Source organism: Melozone crissalis, unplaced genomic scaffold (genome assembly GCF_028551555.1).
Source record: "Melozone crissalis strain CALT ecotype California unplaced genomic scaffold, PUWL_Pcris_2 ptg000002l_1, whole genome shotgun sequence".
NCBI lineage: Eukaryota > Metazoa > Chordata > Aves > Passeriformes > Passerellidae > Melozone > Melozone crissalis.
Window position 1 is genome coordinate 8,835,396 of NW_026535780.1, and position 22,207 is coordinate 8,857,602.

General features: G+C 40.0%; 1 protein-coding gene across 5 annotated transcripts in view; it reads left to right on the plus strand.

The window, feature by feature from the left end:
• CYRIB (CYFIP related Rac1 interactor B) overlaps window positions 1–22,207 on the plus strand; it is a 96,948-nt gene that overhangs the window by 68,897 nt on the left and 5,844 nt on the right. For 3 of the 5 annotated variants that reach the window (XM_054270674.1, XM_054270761.1, XM_054270553.1), the window contains 7 exons: window positions 10,438–10,520; window positions 16,323–16,444; window positions 18,108–18,213; window positions 19,788–19,924; window positions 20,550–20,627; window positions 20,719–20,835; window positions 21,950–22,029. In XM_054270674.1, the coding sequence (XP_054126649.1) occupies window positions 10,448–10,520; window positions 16,323–16,444; window positions 18,108–18,213; window positions 19,788–19,924; window positions 20,550–20,627; window positions 20,719–20,835; window positions 21,950–22,029 (713 nt within the window). In that variant the 5' untranslated portion in view covers window positions 10,438–10,447. Of the gene's footprint in view, window positions 1–9,346; window positions 9,433–10,437; window positions 10,521–16,322; window positions 16,445–18,107; window positions 18,214–19,787; window positions 19,925–20,549; window positions 20,628–20,718; window positions 20,836–21,949; window positions 22,030–22,207 lie in introns of those variants that run through there. The other 2 variants (XM_054270847.1, XM_054270586.1) reach the window with 2 other exon arrangements.

The window sequence follows — 22,207 nt, forward strand, 5'->3', positions numbered from 1 at the left end:
AACAGATGGGATGGGAAGGAGCATCATCCTGCTACTCATCCTCTGTTGTACCATCATCATCTTGATGTGCTTCATTAGCCTTCTGTATCCTGCAAACATACTGTGTCTGACTGGTGTCTCAGAAAAGGAAAATCCACAGAAACATCAGAAAGCTGTCCTGAAATATGGAAACCTGCCCTTCTAGCTCCACAATTTGGAAGGCCATAGGCCTTCCTTTCCTCCTTGGTATTTCAGAGCTGCTGTATCACTGAATTATCAGGTGGACACTCAGTGTCAGGTTCATACACACAAGGTTTGTGGTTTAGCACTGTGACATTCCAGTAGAAGTCCCTTGAGATGGAATATGTTAATGGCTATTTATATCCATCAGTTGGATGATGGGGTGATTTGCCATGACATCATTACTGCAGGATTGCAAGCCAAGGCACTGAAGGGATGCAACATTTTTGGAACTGAACTTGGAGAAAACATTTTACCCGAGTGTTGCAGTGATGTGGATGCTTGTACTCCTTGTGCTGGTGCATTGGATGGCAGCACTGCCAAGGCTGTGGGATCCTCAGTGCGGCTTCACCCAGCTCTCGTACTGACATGTGTGGCTGTCTGAGAGGTGGGAGTTCAGCTCCTCTGAAGGAAAACACTTTCCAAATCAAGGAGGCTGGAAGAGAAAGTGCTGTTTCACGTGTGAAATACCAACTGGAAAATGGCACATCAACTGGACTAGTTAGGAACTGAAACATGCTCCTTTCAGTTAGGAACTGAAAACATACTTCTTTTTTTAGCATTTAGATAAAACTTGCAGGTTTGGTTTTGGGGTTTTGAGGCTTTTTTTTATTTTTGGTTGGTGCTTTGCTTTTTTTATTCTTACAGAGGTGATTGGCAGGAGAAGGACTTACCATACAAATTATTGTTGGGTTTGGGTTTTTTTTCTGGAGATGAGAGCTTGAGGGTTCTTAAATTATAGGCTGACATCCTGGAAATATGAAACTTTCTTAGTAATGTGGTAGCATAGCACAGTTCTAAAGGCATGCCGTCTTTCATAGAGTGAATAGCTTTTATCTAAAAGAATAACAAAAGTGTAAATCTGCCACAGCTCTTACTAAATGGGGTTTTTTTGTATCTTTATGTACCTGATAAAAGCATTACCATTGAGGAAAGGGAGAGTTGAGATCAGCCAGTGTTTGCAGTAATGGCAGTATGAGTGCAGTGTTTGGGCAGCGGGACGTGGCTGCCCTGGCAATGGGATCCCGCCGGTCCCGGTTTCCCTGGCACTGGGATCCCGCTGGTCTGGGCTGTCCTGGCAATGGGATCCCCCGGTCCCGGCTGCCCTGGCAATGGGATCCCGCCGGTCCCGGTGCCCTGGCAATGGGATCCCACCTGTCCCGGCTGCCCTGGCAGCGGGATCCCGCCGGTCCCGCTGCCCTGGCAATGGGATCCCCCGGTCCCGGCTGCCCTGGCAATGGGATCCCGCCGGTCCCGGCTGCCCTGGCAATGGGATCCCCCGGTCCCGGCTGCCCTGCCGCTGGGATCCCGCCGGTCCCGGTGCCCTGGCAATGAGATCCCGCCGGTCCCGGTGCCCTGGCAATGGGATCCCGCCGGTCCCGGTGCCCTGGCAATGGGATCCCGCCGGTCCCGGTGCCCTGGCAATGGGATCCCCCGGTGCCGCTGCCCTGGCAATGGGATCCCGACGGTCCCGGTTTCCCTGGCAATGGGATCCCCCGGTGCCGCTGCCCTGGCAATGGGATCCCGACGGTCCCCCTGCCCTGCCGCTGGGATCCCGACGGTCCGAGCTGCCCTGGCAATGGGATCCCGCCGGTCCCGGTGCCCTGGCAATGGGATCCCGCCGGTCCCGGTTTCCCTGGCAATGGGATCCCCCGGTGCCGCTGCCCTGGCAATGGGAGATGCAGCGGTCCCGCAGCGCCCTCTGCTGGGGAATCGCCGCGCTGCAGGCTGCGCTCCGCATCTCCGGGCTAGCGGGGAAAGCAGAGTGGGAATTGCCCTCCAGTGGAAATGTCCCTGAACTGAAGGAAAAGGGTGCGTTTACCCGATAGCTGCGATGGAATGGAATTAGAAAGAGCATTTTGCAGAATTAAGTTAAAGTATGTTGGGCTTGTGTCCTTTTGAAGAAGGAAAGCGCATGTAAGTATTTTTTAACCCCAGATTCATGCTTGGAAAAATTGTGCTGTTACTTGTTGAAGAGTAAATCAGAGCAGATTTCTGGAGCATAGTCTCTGCCCTATTCAATGCCAGTTCTGTTTTAAAAACAAGCGTAATTCTTCCAGACAAATTGGGTTTGTTCCAGACTTGTGTGAGCATGCTTAGTTATTTTATTGTAGCCCCTGTCAAATACGTTATTCAGTGTCAGCTGTGCCACTAAAATGTTCCCAAATTAACCAGGCTCTAAGACTACTTCTAAAGAAACTGTGGATTCTTCAGTGCCTTTCCCTTGATTTCCTCTAAGAGGAAAAATGGACTGAATAAACACTCCTCTGACCGTACTTTACAATTCTGGTTTTGAGGAATGTGAGTCTATTCACTAGTCTGTTTTCCCTGGCAGACCTCCATCCTCCTGATATGACAAGTTTTGAATTCAGTTTTGTTCTAAAGGAGACTTTATTGATGATGTGTGATCTCAAAAAAAAACTAACCCAAAAACCAAAACAGCTTCAGCTAAAACAGGTTATTGTATCAGTCAGTTTAGTGAAATGAATGGACATCAGAGGCAGCTTCAAACAGCTTTTCAGTAGTCTGAACACTTACTTTTCTGTACAAAAACATTTCCTATCTGACTGTATCATTGTTTTTTCACTTTTCAGATAGGATGCTAATGATTGAAGCCCCATTAATTCAGTGCTATAGGCTGTTTTAGGGGGTTTGGAGGGGGATTTTTGGCCTGCATATATTTTACTTTTCTTGTGGTTGATTTGCAGTCCCTGGTTTGTGGCCACTGGGTGTCAGCAGTGCAGAGCCTGTGGGTCTGGGCGTGGGTTTGGACTGGGAGTCTGTCCCAAAAGTGTCTGTAAAGCTGCTGGAATCTTAATGCTTGCTTGAAAAGCTTGTCCATCAATGAGGAAAACTGTGTGTTTTGTGCAGAGCTGGGGGTGGCTCTGGCAGTTGACTCATGTGTTTGATTTAGCAGATTTACACAGGGGACACAATTTGAGCTGTACCTTTAATATTAGTGATGATACTAGAGCTGTGATGAGTCCTGAAAATGAAGCCAGTTTATCCAAAATATAACTTGCTTCAAGCTAATGGCACCAAGCTTCTCCTTCCTAAATCTAATGGTGATAATGAGTGATAGCTACTATTTTTTTTTATTTTGACTCTAATTATTTATTCTCTCATATGTATGATATTACTTTGGGTTTTTATCGTGACAGATCTTTATTAATTTAAAAAAGCACTAAAATCAATAGATGAGATTAGAATGTGTTAGAAGGCATCTCTGCTGCTCTAGCACTATTCAGAAGAGAAATAAATATGCATTAGTCTAGGAAAAACATGTTTGTATCCAGGGAGAATTTTGAAACAATCAGAAAAGAGAGGTTCCTGCAGTGCATTTTACCAGCCTGTTTCCATCTCTGCAGCAGTCTGTAGCATTTCAGGGTGAGGGCAGAGATGTTCTCCCTGGCTGTGAGGCTTTGCTGCCTCATTGGCAGGGAAAGGCATGCGGGCTCCCATAGGCTGCCAGGCTGTGATGCCATGTGTTGCTAAGGGCTGCCTTGCATTCAGCTGATCTGGGCAGGCACCTATCCACTGCCTCATTTCTTTTTGCTTTTCTCTTTTTTTTCCCCTTCTCCCTGTTCATGGTTAGATACTGTTCAATAAGCCTTGAAACAGGCTGATAGGATTATCCTTCTAGAAAAACAGTATAGGAACACAATAAGTGTTTTGTGCATGTAGTAACCCTGCAAGTGTTATAACATGGTGGTATTTCACTATAATGCTAGACTTCTAATGCTGTGCATGTTTTTTACTTACTCTTTTGCCAAAAATATCTCTGAATTGGATGTTTATGCTGCACTTACATGGCCAAATGAAAATTCCAAACTCAAATCCCTGGAACAAAACCTTTATTGCTTCATTAGATGTGCTTTCCTTATAGTGTTAGGCTTAATTGCATATGGGATTTTCAGGGAGTTTTTCATACTGCAGTTTTCATACTGCAGATTTTAGTATTGGGAATAGCCTATACATGCATGTCCAAAAGGTAAGCTAAAGCAGATTTTCTTCAGGGATCACAAACAAATGTTTTAATCTATTTATTTAACTGTTTTTAAACTAGTTTGAAAGCATATTAGGCTTGAAATAGAAAAACAAAAATAGAAAATATCACTTATGAACACCTTGGCAGTGTTTCACCTGTAATGAGAGTAAGTTCTCCAGCTACTCACCAGTTGCAAGCAACATCTTTGTTAATACAATTTTTCTTCCAGGTGTGAGAGGGGAAATTTCTTTGGTGCTCAGATGAATTTACTTGCATTGAGTATTTCTATTACATTTCCCCTGGGCTTAGCCTGGGGGCTGGGGGGCACTGAGATGTGTTGGGGATGTTTTCCACAGGAAGGGCATGCGTGCAAGGCTTGTTTTGAAAATATGCCTTTGCTTTCCGCTTGTCTGATCAGGGCTCTGCACGCAGCATCATCCAACCCCATAAGGCTGCAGTGGGCCAGATCACCCTAATCCAACGTGGCATTCCGTATGTCTTCCTCTGCAAGTAGGTCAAGTTTGAGCCATGTTCCTGGCTTGTGCTCCCATTTCCCATAACCTGCTCCACGTGGCTCCAGTGTTGTGCTGGAGTGCAGAGCATGCCAGCAGGGATTCTGGGCAGTCTCACAGGGACAGTCAGTTTTTGGACAGAAACTAGTGGTTTTGTTCTGCTCTGATCTCGTGATGTTGCTTTTGTGGCAGGAGAAAACTTCAGTGCTTAAATGTGTGCTTTTACTGAGTCTTAGGCTGTTAGTTTACCTAATGAGTTGCCTCTGGACACTGCACTATAAATTTTTAAAATCAGTAATACCTCTGGGAGAGAAATTGGTTTCCATGTTTTGAAGTGTGCTGTATTCTGAATGAGAATACCAAATAAAATTGGATAGAGGTTGATGCTCTGAAGATGTGGAAGAACAAATAGGTAGTGACCTAAAGTGTACTTTAGGCTGGACATGTGAATATTTTGATGTTAGTGATTGCAATATGCAGAATTCTTCTTGGTAAGGATTACAGCTTCAGTGTGCATCTTTCTCCATTTGTGCTGGAAGAGCTGTGGGTGAAAAGGTGATTTAGCACCCACAAAGGTCACCTGCAGTCAGTGCTCTAAATCAGCTATTCAGTTCCAAAACAAACCCCAGCTACAGGATATCAAAATCAGCAGTTCTGCTTGCTGATGGCTTTAGTATTCATACAGGCTTAAGTCTTTCTTCAACTGCAGCTGATTGATGTGGTGATGTGCTCAAGAAAGGTGCAGTAAGTGCTGGGAGATGTTCTTCACTAGTCAATGGAAGCTCAGTGTCAGGGCTACCTAACTGGAACCACATCTGACTTTCTAAACTAGTAATTTTACTTACTCAGATGAAGTTGTGAACTTGCAAGGAAACTGTAAGAGAGCTTGGTAAATTAATACTGGCTAGGCATGCCCCTATGTGGTTAATTACCAAGGTAATTCTCAGAACTACCGAAATCTTCCTGCTGGTGATGCTTTTACAGGGTATCCCATAGCAGAAGAGGTCACTGAAGCTAAATGTTCATTAGTTGGATTTGTAGACTGCTTCTCATGCTATGTGTAAATTGTCATCATCTTTAGTATTAGATCCAGTAGCACTCTAATCTTTCATGTGTTCAGTTCTTTCAGGTGTTTTGGGCCCAGAAAAATTGCAAGTTATAGGCCATCTTGAACAAAACATGAGTCTCTAGTAAATCTTTTTTATATCTATCAGGAACCTGATGTATCTCTGGGCTAGCTTGCTTTACTCTAGATTGGGCCAGGTATTCTGCTTTCACAGCACCTTCTCAGAAAGATCAAATTTAATTTTCCTCTCTGCAGTGTTCCCTCAGAGTACAACAGGTCAGCTCTGCCTGCTGCCCGCCTTGCCTTCTGAAGGAAAATGTACAAAAGTGAAGGGCTATCTAACCTTAGCTGTGGCATATTGACCTGCAGCTGCTTCCACAAATCTGGGAAGTTCCACAGAGGGCACCATGGCCTTGTTTCTAAAAGGTCATTTCAGAGCTCAGGAAGAGCATGCTTAGCTTTGCCAGAAGAGTAGAGTCTGACCTTTTGGCTCTTGGATTCATTACCTGCAATGCTGAGCTGAGAGAAAGCATCCTCTAAAAAAGTGCTTGAGAAATTACATCTTCTCAATATCTATCTAAATTGAGTTTCCAAGCTCTTCATAGCTTAAAGTCTTTTTGGATTGCAGCTGGGAGAAATGGTTGTTTTTACAGTTCTTAAAACACAGGAGGTTTTTCAGTTTTAAGGATGCTTGAGATCCTGGAGTAAATGTTGCAGTGCATCTTGATTCAAGTTTCAGAAGTACTGGGTTTGTCCAGTTTCAGCTAGATTTCCATGCACTCCATAAAATCTGTATGAATATACAGTGACTGTTTTGCTACTAAGAAAGGAAATGTGATTGCACATCTTGCGTGCAGAACTCTGATGTGACTAAAATTTATCACGATTTTTTTCAGTACAGTGAACACACAAAGGGAGAAGTTTGTTGGGAACTTCATTATGAAAAGCTGTTCAAGCAGCTTTGTGTTGATGTAAATTGAAATACATTCCTATAGCACATCTTGTTATCTTGCTGCTGTCATGGTTGAATTAATCTATTATCATCAGTTTCTCTCCTTTACTCTTCACTGAGGCTCTTTACTGAGCTGTTACCTTTAGATCAGTTGCATCTTCTGCTTGAATATCACATTGGCTCTTCCATTGTAGTGCCAAGACTTTTATTATGCTTCTCTATTTGTTAAACTTAACTCCAGGAAAAGAAAACAAATATTCTTTCTGGCAAACCTTCCTGAGGGATGAAGGTATTTGTATTGCAAAACCGAGTCCCCAACTCCCTACTCATGTTAGGAGGTGGTAGGTGCTCAGTGACACAATCTGTTCTGCTGTGCCTCCTGCTCTTCTGTGAACTTCAAAATATTTCAACCCTATGAGCATGACCCTGCTCTGACCTTCACAAGTAATGTTATCCAATATTTAAGCCACGTGCGTGAGCCTGTAAACTCTTTGGAGTCTGGTTAATATAAAAAAAAAGGTAAAACCTACACAGAGGCATTTTTTTTGAGATATGGAGAATATTTTGTTGGGGGAGGGGATGGTGCAGCTGAAGCACAACAGTAATTGCAGGTATAGGAGTTCTCTTTAGGCCATTATACTATTCACTGCCATGTGTTTGCTGCTTGATGTTAATGTTGGAATTGAAATATGTTGTATGCTGTTCTGAGATTGAGGTTTGGTTTTTAGACCTGAATCTGTAAACTGCGTCACTGTTATTCAGCTTCTACTTCTGATTTTTTATTGGCCCTGTTGAGAATATTTGTTTAAGGGTGCCTCTGTCTGCTCCTCAACAAGAAGAACATTCATAATCTGGAAAACTCTGAAATACAAAGTGGCTTATTCAGTCCTGTGTTACAGAACACGCTGCGAGATATGGAAAAGTAATTTCTCTGCTTTCTACTGCTGCGTGTTTACACAGCACTGGTGCACTTGTAGTTTTGAGAGTTTGCCATGCTATGGGATAGGAAGTCCTGGAGAAGCTGCCTCTTTGAAGATCCATGTTTTAATGGATTAATTTTTAAGAAGAGTCTCTCAGCTGGACACCTTAATTTAAAAATTCCTTGACTTAATAGGTGCTTCTCACAGGCTGAGAAGTCGGATCTGAATTTCTAGGAAATAAGTTCAAGTTATTAGGAAGCAGGTCCTTCATTTCCTTGAGTTTCAAGGAGAAGGTTGAGCATGTGAAAAAGCCAGCACACACCTGGTGACTGCTGTGTGCAGAGTCCCCTGTGGGTCACAGTGCTAAAAGTCTGGATTCTAAACAGTCATTTGGTCATTGTGTAGAAGTTGTTAGAGCAAAGACTTGGGTTATTTTCAGCAGTTTTGTATTAATTGCCCCTTCCTTCTCAAGCTTTGTTTGATTGCTGAATCTTGCAGATCCCACAAAAAAATCGTATGCTTTTCTAAGTTTGACCAAGAAATCTGTCAACACAGGTTCCGAAAATGCGTTTTGCCAAACAATTTGTTTAGAGTTCATGTTGTTTTGGTTTCCTTGGACTCCTAATAAAGTAATGATTCTTGGTGTCATGATATCTTACCTCCAGGTGAACATGATTCTTCAGTAAAAGTAAAAATCAGGAAAAAATAGAGAATAAACTTGTTTGTTGTTATAGTTAGACTAATTTGAAAACTGATTTTTTTAAAATATTTTTTGTGCTTGAATTCAAATGCCAGATTGTTCATGGTTTATTCTTAAATAATTTGAGATGAGATTTTTGGGTGTGTCTTGATTGTCTTGCAGCAGCACTCTAGTGAGTTCTTGGCATTTCAGAGCAATGGTTAGTAGGTATATTTTCAGCCTCTGTAAAACATGGGAAGGTTAATGAAAAGGCAGCTTTGTTATGAAATGCAGTTTTCATACTCCTACTGCAGGTATTGATTTCTGAAACTTGTGGTAACATTTGAAACTGTTTTGATAGTTTATCTGATTTCAAGAAACCTAACAAATATTTTATTTTTCTTCCACTTTTCATTTCTTTTAGCTGGGATGTGACAGCAAACATAAGAAGAACTGCTGCAACTTGATTTTTCTCCTGGTTTTGGAAAGTCTAGTTTTTGTTTTGCTTGTAACTCTGTGATTTAATGGGAAAACTGTTCATTGGCCACAGATGACTACTACTGAGAGGCTTTCCAAAATCTGTTTTGGATTACAGTGAGGTAGTAAAAAAGTGTTATGATGACACCAGTTCCACTTGAGGTTCCTTTTGTCCTCAACAATAATGGTTTTGTCTGGCACTGAGTGCTGCAGTTATGCAAAACAATTTAAAACAATTTCTCAGTCATCGTAGGTCACATGTTCTTTATATGTATTAAACAGTGATGAAAAAGAGCCAGTAATTCACATCTTTATTTTCCTCAAAGATTATAACTTTTCCAGTTTTTCAACAATCACTGCTCTCTAGGAAGAAGGGGCATGGAAATGCACTGTACAGTGCACAGGTTCTGCTCCCCACCAGAAGTGAATCCAGAGTGCAAAACACAATGGGAGCCCTGATCCAGTGAGACCCAGGCGTGTACTTAAAATAGGAAATGGTTATTGGAACTAAATTATTTTGCCATTTTTATTTTTAGGTTTGCTGGCATGGGTAATCTCATTAAGGTGCTAACCAGGGACATAGACCACAATGCAGCACATTTTTTCTTGGATTTTGAAAGTAAGTCTCTCAGCCCTTCAGAGCTGGTGCATTTCAAATGGTAACAGTAGGGTTGCTTATACCTGCTGCAGTGAAGGCCAGGGGACTCAATTGCCAAGTTGGAATTGGAAAGACTTGCATGTAGTTTTTGTGGTTGTTTTTTTCTTTTTTTTTTCCCTTTTTCCCCCTCTCCAGTAGTAGCCAAGCCACCATCATGCTGCTGTGTCAGTTTTCTTTCCATGCGCTTAGTCATTTCAGGTCTCTGTGGTCAGTGATGTCCATCCATCTGCCTGCAAATCAAGTAATCATGAAATGAGAAATTCTGTCAGTATGCCATAGTAATCTGTGCTGAGCAGTTGTTCACTGTAATCCTCTCATACACAAGAGTGAGTGCTGAATCATTCCTGGTCCTGCTTGGGTCATTCCTCGTGCAGTTAATGTGGTTTTTTTTACATCCAAAAGTCTAAAGTGAAACTGTCTGAGTTTCACAAATGTTTTAAGCACCTTGTGTAAAAGGTCTGTGGCATTTCTCTGTTAGCATTTTCTGCACACTGAAATGATGTATCATGATGTGTTTTCTGTGATGACCTTCTGACACAATTATAAGGGCTGACAAAATTAAAGCTCTTTTCCTTCTGCTGTCCCATCAGGTTAAAATCTAGCATGGCTAATGCTTTCCAATCTGGTACTTGGCCCTCAAGGCAGTACTCCTGCTCAGGACACTGGTGCTAGGGTGTACTGGGACAGAACAGTCCCTGGCAAAGGTTTTGGTTGGATTCTGCCCCTTTCCCAAAGGGGCAGCTGTGAGGATGTTGGTGACACGGTCACTCCTTCCAGGAAAGCTGCACTGCTGGGGTGCCCAGCTGTGCCACCTCGAGGTGGGGATGTCCCTGCACCCAGCCTGAAGGACGGGTTCGTACCTGATGGAGCTCTCGGTCTTCTTTCCCACTGCTTCAATCAACTGCATTTGGGCTGTTCTTCCTTATAAAAAGAAAATTTTCTTTTCTCTCATTCTTGTCTTGGCAGGTACCTTAACATGGGGAACCTTCTAAAAGTTTTGACATGCACAGACCTTGAGCAGGGGCCAAATTTTTTCCTTGATTTTGAAAGTGAGAAGATGATTTTATATATCTATTACTCTTTGCCTGCAGTAGACTGCATTTGTCTTGTACTAAATGTATGTTTTCATTTTGCCATCCTTCTAACTGCTTTGCATGCCTGAGCTATGGATAATTGTTCAGCGAACTTTGGTAGAAAGCAGTAACCTGTTCTAAAATATCCTCAGGTCCTAAAATGTAAAATCTTTATTTCTGAAAGGGCTTTCAAATTGCATTTGACTGTTGAAATTTGGTTCTTCTTTTTTAAACCAAAATTCTTCCTACTTTTTATCAAAATGTTAAGAATAGTTGTAATTATTTGAAGACTTACTGAAGTTGCAACTGACTTACTCAGATTTGTGAGTTTTGTCCCATGCTCCTTAAAGGAAGAACTGAAAATGAAACCTGATTCTCATCACTTCCAATGTGAATTAATAATGCTGCATAGACAGACTGGCTCACAACAGCTATTCATAGCTCCAGCATCATCATGTTAAAGGTTATATGTGAACCTTACTGGATCTGGCACTGAAATTTAACCTCATGCCTTCTTAAAAGGGAGTCTCAACATGTACAGAGATTAAATTGATTTTGAAAAGAAGAGACATGTTGCTTGTGTGATCAATGCCAGGTGTTCTAGAAGGTTCACATATGTCAGTATTTCTGCTTCTGGTTTTTGTTGCATGATACAGTGTAGCCTAAGAATGGCAGGTAAGTGTTGCTGGCTTCTGCTATGCATGTTTAATTACTTTCTTTTGGGATGTGCTGTTTCTTTAGCCAGCTGTACATCAGCAAGCATCAAATAAGAAGATTAATGTTCAAGTACATTTTGACCATATAATAGAATACAATGGAATAGTGTAATAAAAAATACTGATGAAGTATTATGATATGGATAATTTGAGGTGCATTAAATCTTTTTCCCCTGAATTGTTTTTCAGTTGTTTGATTAATCAGTAGCAGTTGTTAATATTAGTTATAACATGAAAGTAAATGCTTGAAGAAATATGGTTTTGCTTCAATGACATTTAAAGTTACAACTTCTCTAAGCTCTTACCCTGTTGTGTTGATTTTTATTACTTGTCTCTTCTGAATATATTGTTATTGGAAGATGCTAGCCATACAAATTATTCATAAAGGGAAGATTATCAAGGCCTGTGTTCAAAAATCAGAAAGCAAAATTAATCTAAGACCAATTCTTGTGTATCATCACATTAGGTGGAATCTAGTGAGGTGGGAGAACTCATGTATGAGGCCATTGGAGTTGTAAAGCTCCAGCTTAATCTGCAAATATTTAAAATTTAATTGGAGTAAAGTAAATGCACATTAGCTGGATAGAAGAGGCATGGTTCCTAAATTGCAATAAAAATGCTCCTTTTTTTCTTTTTAAATACAGATTTTTTTGGCCATCAATTTTGTTTTAAAATGCATGTTTTGAGCATGAACAGGATTTGGCATGAGAGTAAGCAGGTTGCTGACATGAAATGCTTTCATATGCAGTCAAATTAGGTGACTTATATTATGGCTGAATTGTTAGACTGTTCTTTGTTCATTTTGGACCCTGTTCTGCATTTGTTTCTGCTGCTATACTGTGTATACATGCTTCTTTCTCCTCTGTTTCAGATAGCTTGCCTTGACAGGATCTTGGCTTTGACACAGCCAAGATCTTTCTTCAAGACTTGGCACTTAATCTTGTGATACTTAATGTTGTGGTTTTGTGTGGAAGGACAAGTAAGCTCTGTATTAAAAACAAATTTGCCAATTCTGTGTTATGCCTGACTCAATAATAGGCAGTTTGAAGTCTTTTGTTCTTAAATCCATGTATGTGAGCAGGCTCCAATGTTTCTTACATAGTACCTTAAAGAACTAAAACCTAGCGTTCATGAAGCTTTGTAGTGCTAGAAACTTCAGATTTTAGACTTCTAACCATTATTATTCCCCCAGATGTTTATCTTGGTGCTAGATGCCAGTGATTGGTGTGACTGACTATCAGAATCCATGTTAAAAATACGGTGAGCTGTAGGCTTTTCCTTGCCTCTGCACTGGTTAAGCTTGTGCTTTCTTTGGCCATTCACCTTACTTGTTTGATAGAAATAGTTCTCCTGAGTATTCTTTTAAAGTCTGTGCAATACCATCAGAACACAAGCAAAGTGCACAGGTCAATTTTGTTTACATAAAACAGCCACCTCAAATGTGGGAAACTTACAGCTCAACTTTTACATTGGTGTCTTTACTGACACAGTTGCAAATCTTTTCCAAATTTACTGATTGGAATAGTAGCTAAAATACAGTGTACTATGAGGTGGTGATCTCAAGCTAGCGCTGACAGTATCCTGCATTATCTCCAGAAGACTTGGCCAGGTTTCAGAGGAGCCACAGAGACAGCATTCTCCATAGTAATGCCAACAGAGATGAATAAATTATTTCATCTCCAGCAGTCTGGCATTTTTTTCCCCTTGTTTGTGAGTTTTGTCCCAGACAGTTTCAGATGACTTGATGTGTTCTTCCCTGGGAAAAATCTCAGCTTAAATAGTTTGCTGTGCAGTGTAAACTTTTAACCCCAAATTTCTCTCCCTACTAGTTCTGTAGGCTAGCCAAATATTATTTTAATAGTCACTAAATGTGTGTGTTCCCCGCATGCAATATGTTGTCTCACTTCTGTAGTATTTAGTTCACATAACAACGTTTGTATATTGTTTCAAGTCTCCTCTACTGTCTCTTACTGTGTGAGCATTCTGAACTCTAAGTGTATATTGCATCTAGTGCAGTAACATTCTGATTAAACACAAATTTATTTAAAGATGAACTCCCACTTACTTGCAGAACCTCAGTCTTTTCTTACTATTGCATTGAAAATAGTAAAGTTGCCCTGAATAACCAGGGCTCAGCTGCTGTGACCACAGTTTCAAACCTCAGAACATCTGGGCAAGCTGTGTTGTGCTTGCTGGGTTTGTTCTTTGTATGGAAGGCATTTCTGATAAAGGCACAGCCTTGTTGTAACCTTGTAGCAGGAACTTAAATGGTCAGGGGAGAAGGGAAATCCATGAAATTGTGTATCTCCATCCTTCTGTTTGGATGCCTGCACTGCTGGCTGCTTTTTCTTAGCAGCCAAGAGTAACTCCAGAAGTACAACTCCCTCTCCTGCTCTGTGCACTCCACCTTGGGAAGAGGAGTTCCACAATTAGTGATTCCCAGGTGAAGGTCCTGTAGCCTGAGCCCTCAGGTACACACTGAGGGATGCTGTTCCCATAGGATCGGAATGCTGCCTCCATATTTTCAAGATGGTGACAGTGTTTAGGAAGAGAGACCTCTCCCTCTTTCTTCCGTCTGATGGGCTTTCAGAATACAATGCCCTGACCAGCACTGGGAAGCAAATAAACCAATTTCGCTCTGGGTCAGCCAGCATTAGGCCCTGAAGATCTTTTATATCATGCATTTTAACCCTATTCTAATAACATCTTAAATGGTTTGTGAAGGGATTATAAAATCATTTAAATTTGCTTTTTAAGTTTGACCTCTCTTTTAGAGATGGCAGAGGAAATGAGTTGGGACAAATCGGGTTTACAGATGTTTTTTATTGGAGAGGAATAGGTTGACCAAAAATGAAATAGATACCAAAAGAAATAACTCTGTACCTACTTGATTTTCAAATAGATTGATGTCTAGAAGTTTGTAATAGTCGAAACAAACAAATAAAAATCCCCACCACCCCAACAAATGAAATATCAACCATTGGTTTAAGTTTCCTGGAACATTTTAAGGAAATGAAACACGGTGGTTGAGTGTTTACATCCTACACTTAGAGAGGTGATGATGGTATTGATTTGCCTAGCCACCTGTCCAGTGAAGACCACTAAATTTGTATTTGGGAGATTATTTTAATTTCTAAACATGGAGGGTCATGGTACTGCAGCTGTTCTGCTTGGTGGTGGATTTTGAAATGAGGAGCAGGAATTCTTTTGGGCCATTCTGCTCTGCCCCTCCCAGTATTGAAAAATGAACTCTCCTTACTACACAGGGTAAAGAAAAAAAATGGCATGAAAAATTAAACAGGCAGGAGATGTTCTCAGTGTGAGACAATCCAAGTGACAAGTCTTGATTGCATTATTTAACAGCACAATCTGGAACACTACAGAGCTTCACGTCTCAGTCTGTATTTCACTGTAACATTTCATGTTCGTGCATGAACTGCTGCCAGTCAGCTGGTGTGCTTCCCTGTCTGCTCTTTTCCCTCATTTTTTGTCTTCATTTCTTACAGCAGTCTTCAGCAGCTTTCAAAATTATGTGACCTTTGTGATGATCTGAAAAGCACTGGCCACTTTTACTCGATGCCTAATCAATGTGGTGCTCTTTTATTTATTTATTTATTTTAAAAAGAATGATCAGGTTCTTTAACCTGTGCTAATTCTTGATGTTTCTCAAAATACCAGTTAAACTGTTGCAAGGTCTATATATAGGCATATTTGCTAATAATGCCCACTCTTTATGCATTAAACTATAAAAATAAGAGGTATTATGCAAAAATTACAGCAAAATCCAGACAGGCAATGTATATGAAATTTATTTTCTCCTTATACAAACATTGTTTTCTCTTGTGTTTTTCTAGTGTGTAACACTAAGATACTGTGGAAGTTTTATTTCAAATGTAAAGATGTACCTAACTTCCATGGGAAGTTGTACATATGGATCATGGAAAAAGCACGTCTAAAAAGACATTTTCCAGACTCTTCAAAATGCACAAAGTCATGAGGATATATTGTCCTTAGATAGTTTCTGTCTGTCCCTATAAAAAAATAATCTATTGTTAATACCCTCATTTTTGGCATTGGAAATAATGGACTAAAATACAATGATATTTATTCCATAACATATTTTGCCCATGTTAACAGAGAAGTGGGTTTTTTTTACAAGAGCTTTAGTAACTAACAGTTTCTTTGATTTTTTTAAAAATATGAGTCTAAAAGGAACTAACCTTATAGCTTTCATCAGCATTCTAAAAGAAAAAAATTGGTTCAGGTAAACCATGTCTGAGATACTTGCCCTAGGTGATTGTTTTTAAAGGTTAAAACCTTTTGTTGATTCTTCTCAAAACATACTTATTACCAAATCACATTTCTTTAAAAATGTGCATGTAGCTTCTTGAAATTATGACCCAATATATTTTTGGGAAGCCCTTAGTTGATTAGAAGAAAATGGGAGACAGCTTATACCTTTAAAGACAGGGAACAAAAGAAAAAAGGCCTTCACAGGCTCACACTAGATCTTTTTGTTCTCCACTCTGATTGTGTGATGAGTGCAGTGAAGAATGTTTTGAGAATTAAATATTTTTAGAAGTAAAATATATGACTCCTTTCCCAAGCAGTTAAAGATGAGTAAGACAAGATGGAAAATAATCTGATGCAGTGTTTCTAGATTATAATAAAACATGGACACCTCCTGTGCTATCTGCAGTGAGAGTGTCTTTTGAGTGCTTACCTAAGTTTCTTCCAGTGAGCCTCTGCTGCACCCCAAGGTGAGATTATATGATAGTCATAAAGACAACTCATCAGGATTTCTTCTCCTTACTCAGTTTTCAATAAATCAAGAAGATAAAATCCAGGTGAATTTTTGGGATGGTAAAAGAATTGAGACTACTAAAATGAATACAATTAGTCTCTTGGAGTTCCTCATACATTGTAGTAGCTCTTCAGAGAATGAAAATTCTTGATGAGTTGCTGCATGAAGAATTTGTCCCATAGGTGATGGTGTGCCTGTTGAATTCCGTGTTGTTGTTAAAAATAAATATATATACATTTAATATGTTCTGCTGTTTAGATGCCCAACCTACAGAATCTGAAAAGGAAATTTATAATCAGGTGAATGTAGTGTTAAAGGATGCAGAAGGAATACTGGAAGACTTGCAGTCATATAGAGGAGCTGGCCATGAAATACGAGAGGTGAGCTAGAGCGTTTCAATTGTGCACAGCCTGTGGTTGTTCATTGTCTGATCCTAACCAAATACTGCTGGGGTTTAACTTTGCTTGCAGGAGCTGTTTTGGCAGAGCATGTTGTCCTTTAAAATCACTGTCTTGAATTTCTGCTCTGGAATGTTTCTTTTTAACAGCAAAACAGATGTTGCTTGTTTCAGTCATATTAATCCACACATGTAATAGCAAATGATGCTTCTCAGAGTTTTTGGGGTATTAGGAATATTGATTTTTCTTTGTGTTCCAACATAATCTCTTCTTGAGTTAATAGTGAATTTGGAAAGAGTGTGATGTGACTACAGTGCAAAACTGAATAGTGTTGACATCCTCTTGTATGGTAACTGGGGAAGCCTGGTTTGGTAATCCTAACACAAAAGGCATCTCATTTTCACTCCCTTTTAATTGGCTTTTATTTACTAAAGTAGATATTTGGAACAGAAACAAAGTTCCTGTACAGAATGTCATTCAAATGTTTCTTTGTTTAACAAAGGGTGGAATAAATATTCTCCCAACCCCCTTTATTGTCTTCCTCACATACAGCAATGGGGGCTTTGCTCATGAAGGTAGGAGTTACTCACTGTAACATATCTTTAAGAAATAGTATTAGGTAGGAGTATTAGATTACTATTTACTCCATAGCAATTTGAGATACTCAAAGCCATTCACCTTTGAGAGTTTTTCTCTCCATGGAATTGATAAGGTAGGTTTAAGAGGGATGACTGTATCACACAAACCCCTTAGGAGGGGAGATAGTTTACTATCCATGTTCAGAGACAGGCTGTAGGATCAGGCAGGAATGTGTGTGTGCAGATGCCATGGAGAAATGAGAGATACTCCTCTGAGAGGAGGTAGACATGGCAGGAAGGAAACTTTCTAGGACCTGAGAGGAGTGTGCTGCAAGCCACAGGCCATGGTTGACTGAAACAGTTCTTGAAATCAAGAACCTGACAGTGAAAGTGCTGCAGGAGAGTTATGAACATCTTTATTTCTGTTTTCTTAGTATATTTTCAGTTGCTAACTGGAGAGGTTGAATTTAAGGTATTAAATGTCTGGGAAGTTTACTGTAAAGACAAAGTCTGTAAATATATCCTTCAAAACTGTGGTATATGCTTTGTACTGGTGGTGCTTTATGTTGTTGATTATTCTTAAATGTTCCTGCTGTAATAGCTAGCCTGAATTTCACAGTAATTTTTTTCTTTGCAAATTTGGGAATTAGTGATAGATATCAACATTAAGATGAGGCTTTGATCGCTAATTTTTTTTTTTTTGCTTGGAGTAAGCACAGTAAAGTTGTTAATTTTAATTAACTAGATCTGGTTATGTAAATTGTCTTATCTGAGTAATTTGATTTTTAACCATTTCTTTATACTCTCTCCAAGTTGTTTTCCTGTTCAGGATGCTTACTTTCAACACAAATTTTTAGACCTTTTTGGAACAGACATGGGTTAGTACATGCTTGTCTCTCAACTGAGAACTTCTTAGTAGGTAGATATTTAATTATTAGCTCTTCAAACAATTGTCTTGCATAGGTGTTTTGGTTTTTTGTGTTTTGTTGTTGGGGGTTGTTTTGTCAGCAGTGCATCAGTTATTCCCAATCCAAGCATCTTTTTCTCCTCTCTTTTTCCAATTTAAGGCAATACAGCATCCAAATGATGAGAAGCTGCAAGAGAAGGCATGGGGTGCAGTTGTTCCACTAGTAGGCAAACTAAAGAAATTCTATGAATTTTCTCAAAGACTAGGTAAGTGGAAAGGTGTTAACTTGAGGGTTTTTTTCTCTTAATTTATGCGTATATTTGGCATATTCAGATGTGATCACATCTAGATCAACTCCTTTGTGGAAATGAGCTCATATTGCACAGATTCCTCCATACGTTGGATGACAGCAATCTTGCTTCAGTGGATATCTGAGAGGGGAGAGAGAATGGGATCATCCTTGCTGCTCTTCCTCTACTCCTTTAGTAACTCAGGAAGGCAGTAACCAGCTGATTGTCTGGAAATTAGTAAACTAAATAATCAGGAATTAATGCTGTCAGTGTTTCTGATACCAAGAGTAATTAAAAGAGACTGTATTATTCCTCCCTAAACACCAGAAATAATTTGCTATGTGGAAGTGCCTGATCTTGTTCATACAAATGCAGTACTTGAGATGGTGCTTCATGCCTCTTCTGAAACTCACTGATGTGATGGCTATGCTGATAAAACCTGAGACTTGTTTTTTTACCAGCTTTCTGTTGTTATCTCACTTTTAATCAAATTTATTAACATAGCTTGTATAAAATGTGTTTAAAACACAGAAACTTGTTGCAGGCAAGTTCTGCTTTTTAAAATGGGTGAGGTGTTTTTCTCAAGATGAACAGGAAGCTGGATTATAAATTTATCTTAAGTCGTGACTTCTGCTTACAGCTATGTGCCTCTTGAATTCTGTGTTCTCCTAGACACTGAAGTCTGCTAACACAGGTTATTGAAATATGTTCTACACAAATGTTGCAGACAAAGCTTGAGTAGAAATTTTCAAGAAGTTTTTTTTTTTGTGGCTGTCAGTGCTGATGGATTATTGTCACAGACATCTTTTGTGAAAAATCCTTTCTTGGGATTTTTCTCCCTTCTGAGAAGCTGTGGCCTCAGCAACAAAATGTAAACAATGGTTATCTGCTGCTGTGGAATGCAACAGGTGCATCTGTGATTGGTCTCCTGTGGATGTTTAGATTTACTGACCACTCACGGCAGAGCTGCTCTTGCTCTCTGCTGGGACACAGATCTTGTTGTTCATTCTTTTCTATTCTTAGCTTAGCTAGCCTTATGAGAACTTTTCCTTCTATTTCTTTCTAGTATAGTTATCATGTAATATATATATCATAAGATAATAAATCAACATGAAGTCAACATTCTTGTCTCTCTTCACCTGCAACCCTTGCGACCACTGTCACAGATTATAAATTTATCTTAAATAATGTATGACTTTTACTTACAGCTATGTGCCTCTTGAATTCTGTGTTCTCCTAGAGGCTGAAGTCTGCTAACACAAGTTATTGAAATATGTTCTACACAAATGTTGCAGACAAAGCTTGAGCAGAACTTCTCAAGAGGTTTTTTTTTGTGGCTGTCAGCATTGATGTGACCTGGTCTGTACAGCAATTTGTACGTAAATATGACAGCAGTTGACACATAGCTGAGCAATTCATGGAGTCCGTTTATTATTAACCACCATGTATTTTGGCAGCTATGTATTTTAAGTGTAGCATGCAGGGTCCCAGGCGGTGCTGGTGCAAGGGGCAGTGCAGGTGTGTGTTCAATCCCCTGTCCTGTGTTGCAGAGGCCGGGCTGCGGGGCCTGCTGGGCGCCCTGACCAGCACTCCGTACTCCCCCACGCAGCACCTGGAGCGAGAGCAGGCTCTTGCTAAGCAGTTTGCAGAAATTCTTCACTTCACACTCCGATTTGATGAGCTCAAGGTAAGAGCTTGTGATCAGAAGGGCTAGAAAAAGAAGCCAAGTGTGTTTGCTGAAGCAGTCTGGGTTGTGTTCTGTTCTGGAATAGAATGTGCAGCGGATACTCAAATATCCAATATGCTTGGCTTGCTCTTGTGACCTAGAGTAAGATCAAACTGGAAAGCAGATGAAATATCATATTAGCTTTAGGCACTTGTGTTTCAGTTCACATTAATCATGTTTTTTCACCCAAATTTGGCATATCTCTTGAGATAATGCTGTTGCTTTTAGCTTGTGTGCAGCCATAGTCCAGCTATTTTCTTGCTATATGCAAAGAACTAAGCTGAAACGGTAATTAATTTGCTGGTCTGATCCTTGGAGTCAAATTAGCAAAGCAATTTTTTCAACCTACTAATTTCCAACTTGTATTTAGGAGATTGTTCCTTTTCTCATTCCTGTTAGAGCTTGTTCTGATTCTGAGACACCAAAAAGCTTTATGTTGTGCTTACAAGTTCCAAACATATCACAGGCCTTTTTGCTTCACTTCAGGAAGTTGAATATATTCTTGTTGGGTGTATAACATTTTATGAAAACTTGTCCTTACTTTCCTTGAATTTGTCACAACTCTCTTGCTTCCATATCCACATAGATGACAAATCCTGCTATACAGAATGACTTCAGCTACTATAGAAGAACTCTGAGCCGTATGAGGATTAACAATGTCCCAGTAGGTAACCCTTGGATAAGATGAAATTAATTCTGCTACCCCCTCTCTTCTCCATGTACAGAACAACTAAACCCTTTCTTCTGTTTTTTAGGCAGAGGGAGAAAATGAAGTAAATAATGAGTTGGCAAACAGAATGTCTTTATTTTATGCTGAAGCAACGCCAATGTTGAAAACCTTAAGTGATGCCACAACAAAGTTTGTGTCAGAGGTAAGAGTATAAATTTATGGCTTGGGTAATGTGTTTCACAGCACTGCAGGGCCAGACATAATAGGTAACACAACCTCCCCTAGGCCTAATCTGGCATCTAGGAATAAAACTTGGGGTTTGGAGCCTCAGGAAATGTAATGTGTCATTCCCAGATGCTGTAGAGTTAGGGACTCCAGCCAGGCACTTTGTGTATGCATCCCCAAAATTTAATGGGAAGTGTCACATCAGCAGTGATGGCTTTTCTCAAGCAGGGAGCTGGGACAGGTGTTTTGCCTGCACTGTGGTGGTGTTTTAGAGCAGAAATTTCAGAAAATTGAAAGGGAAACAGCTTGATTCTCTCTGCTTGAAATAAAGAATGGAATTGAAATGTAGCTTCCTCTTCTCCTTCTACTCTCCTGTGTAAAGTCAAGTCTACTACATTTTATTGCAAAAGGGGGAAGGAACCTGAACTGGAAAAGTATTTCAGCATGTTGACACATCCCTATTTATCCTTGACTACCTAAGTAAATACTGGTTGTAAAATCCAATCACTGCAAGTACTGTGCTTGCCTTCTGATAACTGTGATGATTTTTGGCTTACATGCAAAGAATGCTCACTGTTTCTTAGTAGAAAATAATTTTACATTACATGATTCATGCAAAGTTACATCTGTCTTTTAATATTCTTTTTTCTCCTGAGTTCTGCTTTGTGCTTGAAATGCCTTAAGAAAACTGTCCTCTTATTTTACATTTATTTGTGATGGTTGTCTGCCACAATTAAGATTTGCTATTACAGCAGATGGATATATTTGGCTATAGAAATTTTTGTCTTTGGAGGAGCGGGTTAGATGATGATTCCTTCAAAACTTTCCAAAAGTCAATCATATCAAGGGTGTAGTTGCTTGGCTACAAGCAAGCAGGCAAAATCCATGTGGTAGCCTTTGCTCTGTAAAGTGCTAATCTATATGATAATATTTTAAAAAAACAGTGCAAGACTACCTGACTTACCATAGTTGTGTTGATTTTTTTAATTGCTCCACATTACTATGCCAACAGATAACTGATATGACTTAGGCTTTGTAGTATAATATTTCACAGTGATTGAATTGTGGAAACTGTTCACCTTCTTTTGCAGAATAAAAATTTACCGATAGAGAACACAACAGATTGCTTAAGCACCATGGCCAGCGTGTGCAGGGTCATGCTGGAAACCCCGTGAGTACCAACACTGCTTGGGTTGGGTGTGAGTCACCTCTGTGTCTCAGACCTGATGTGTGATGCATGAAAGAAATATAATTGGAGTGATTAGGAGCTGTGATGTTTCCTTTGTACCAGCCTAGTTCTTTACACTGACATGAAACCACCTTGTTTCATTTTGCCAGCCACGGAAATC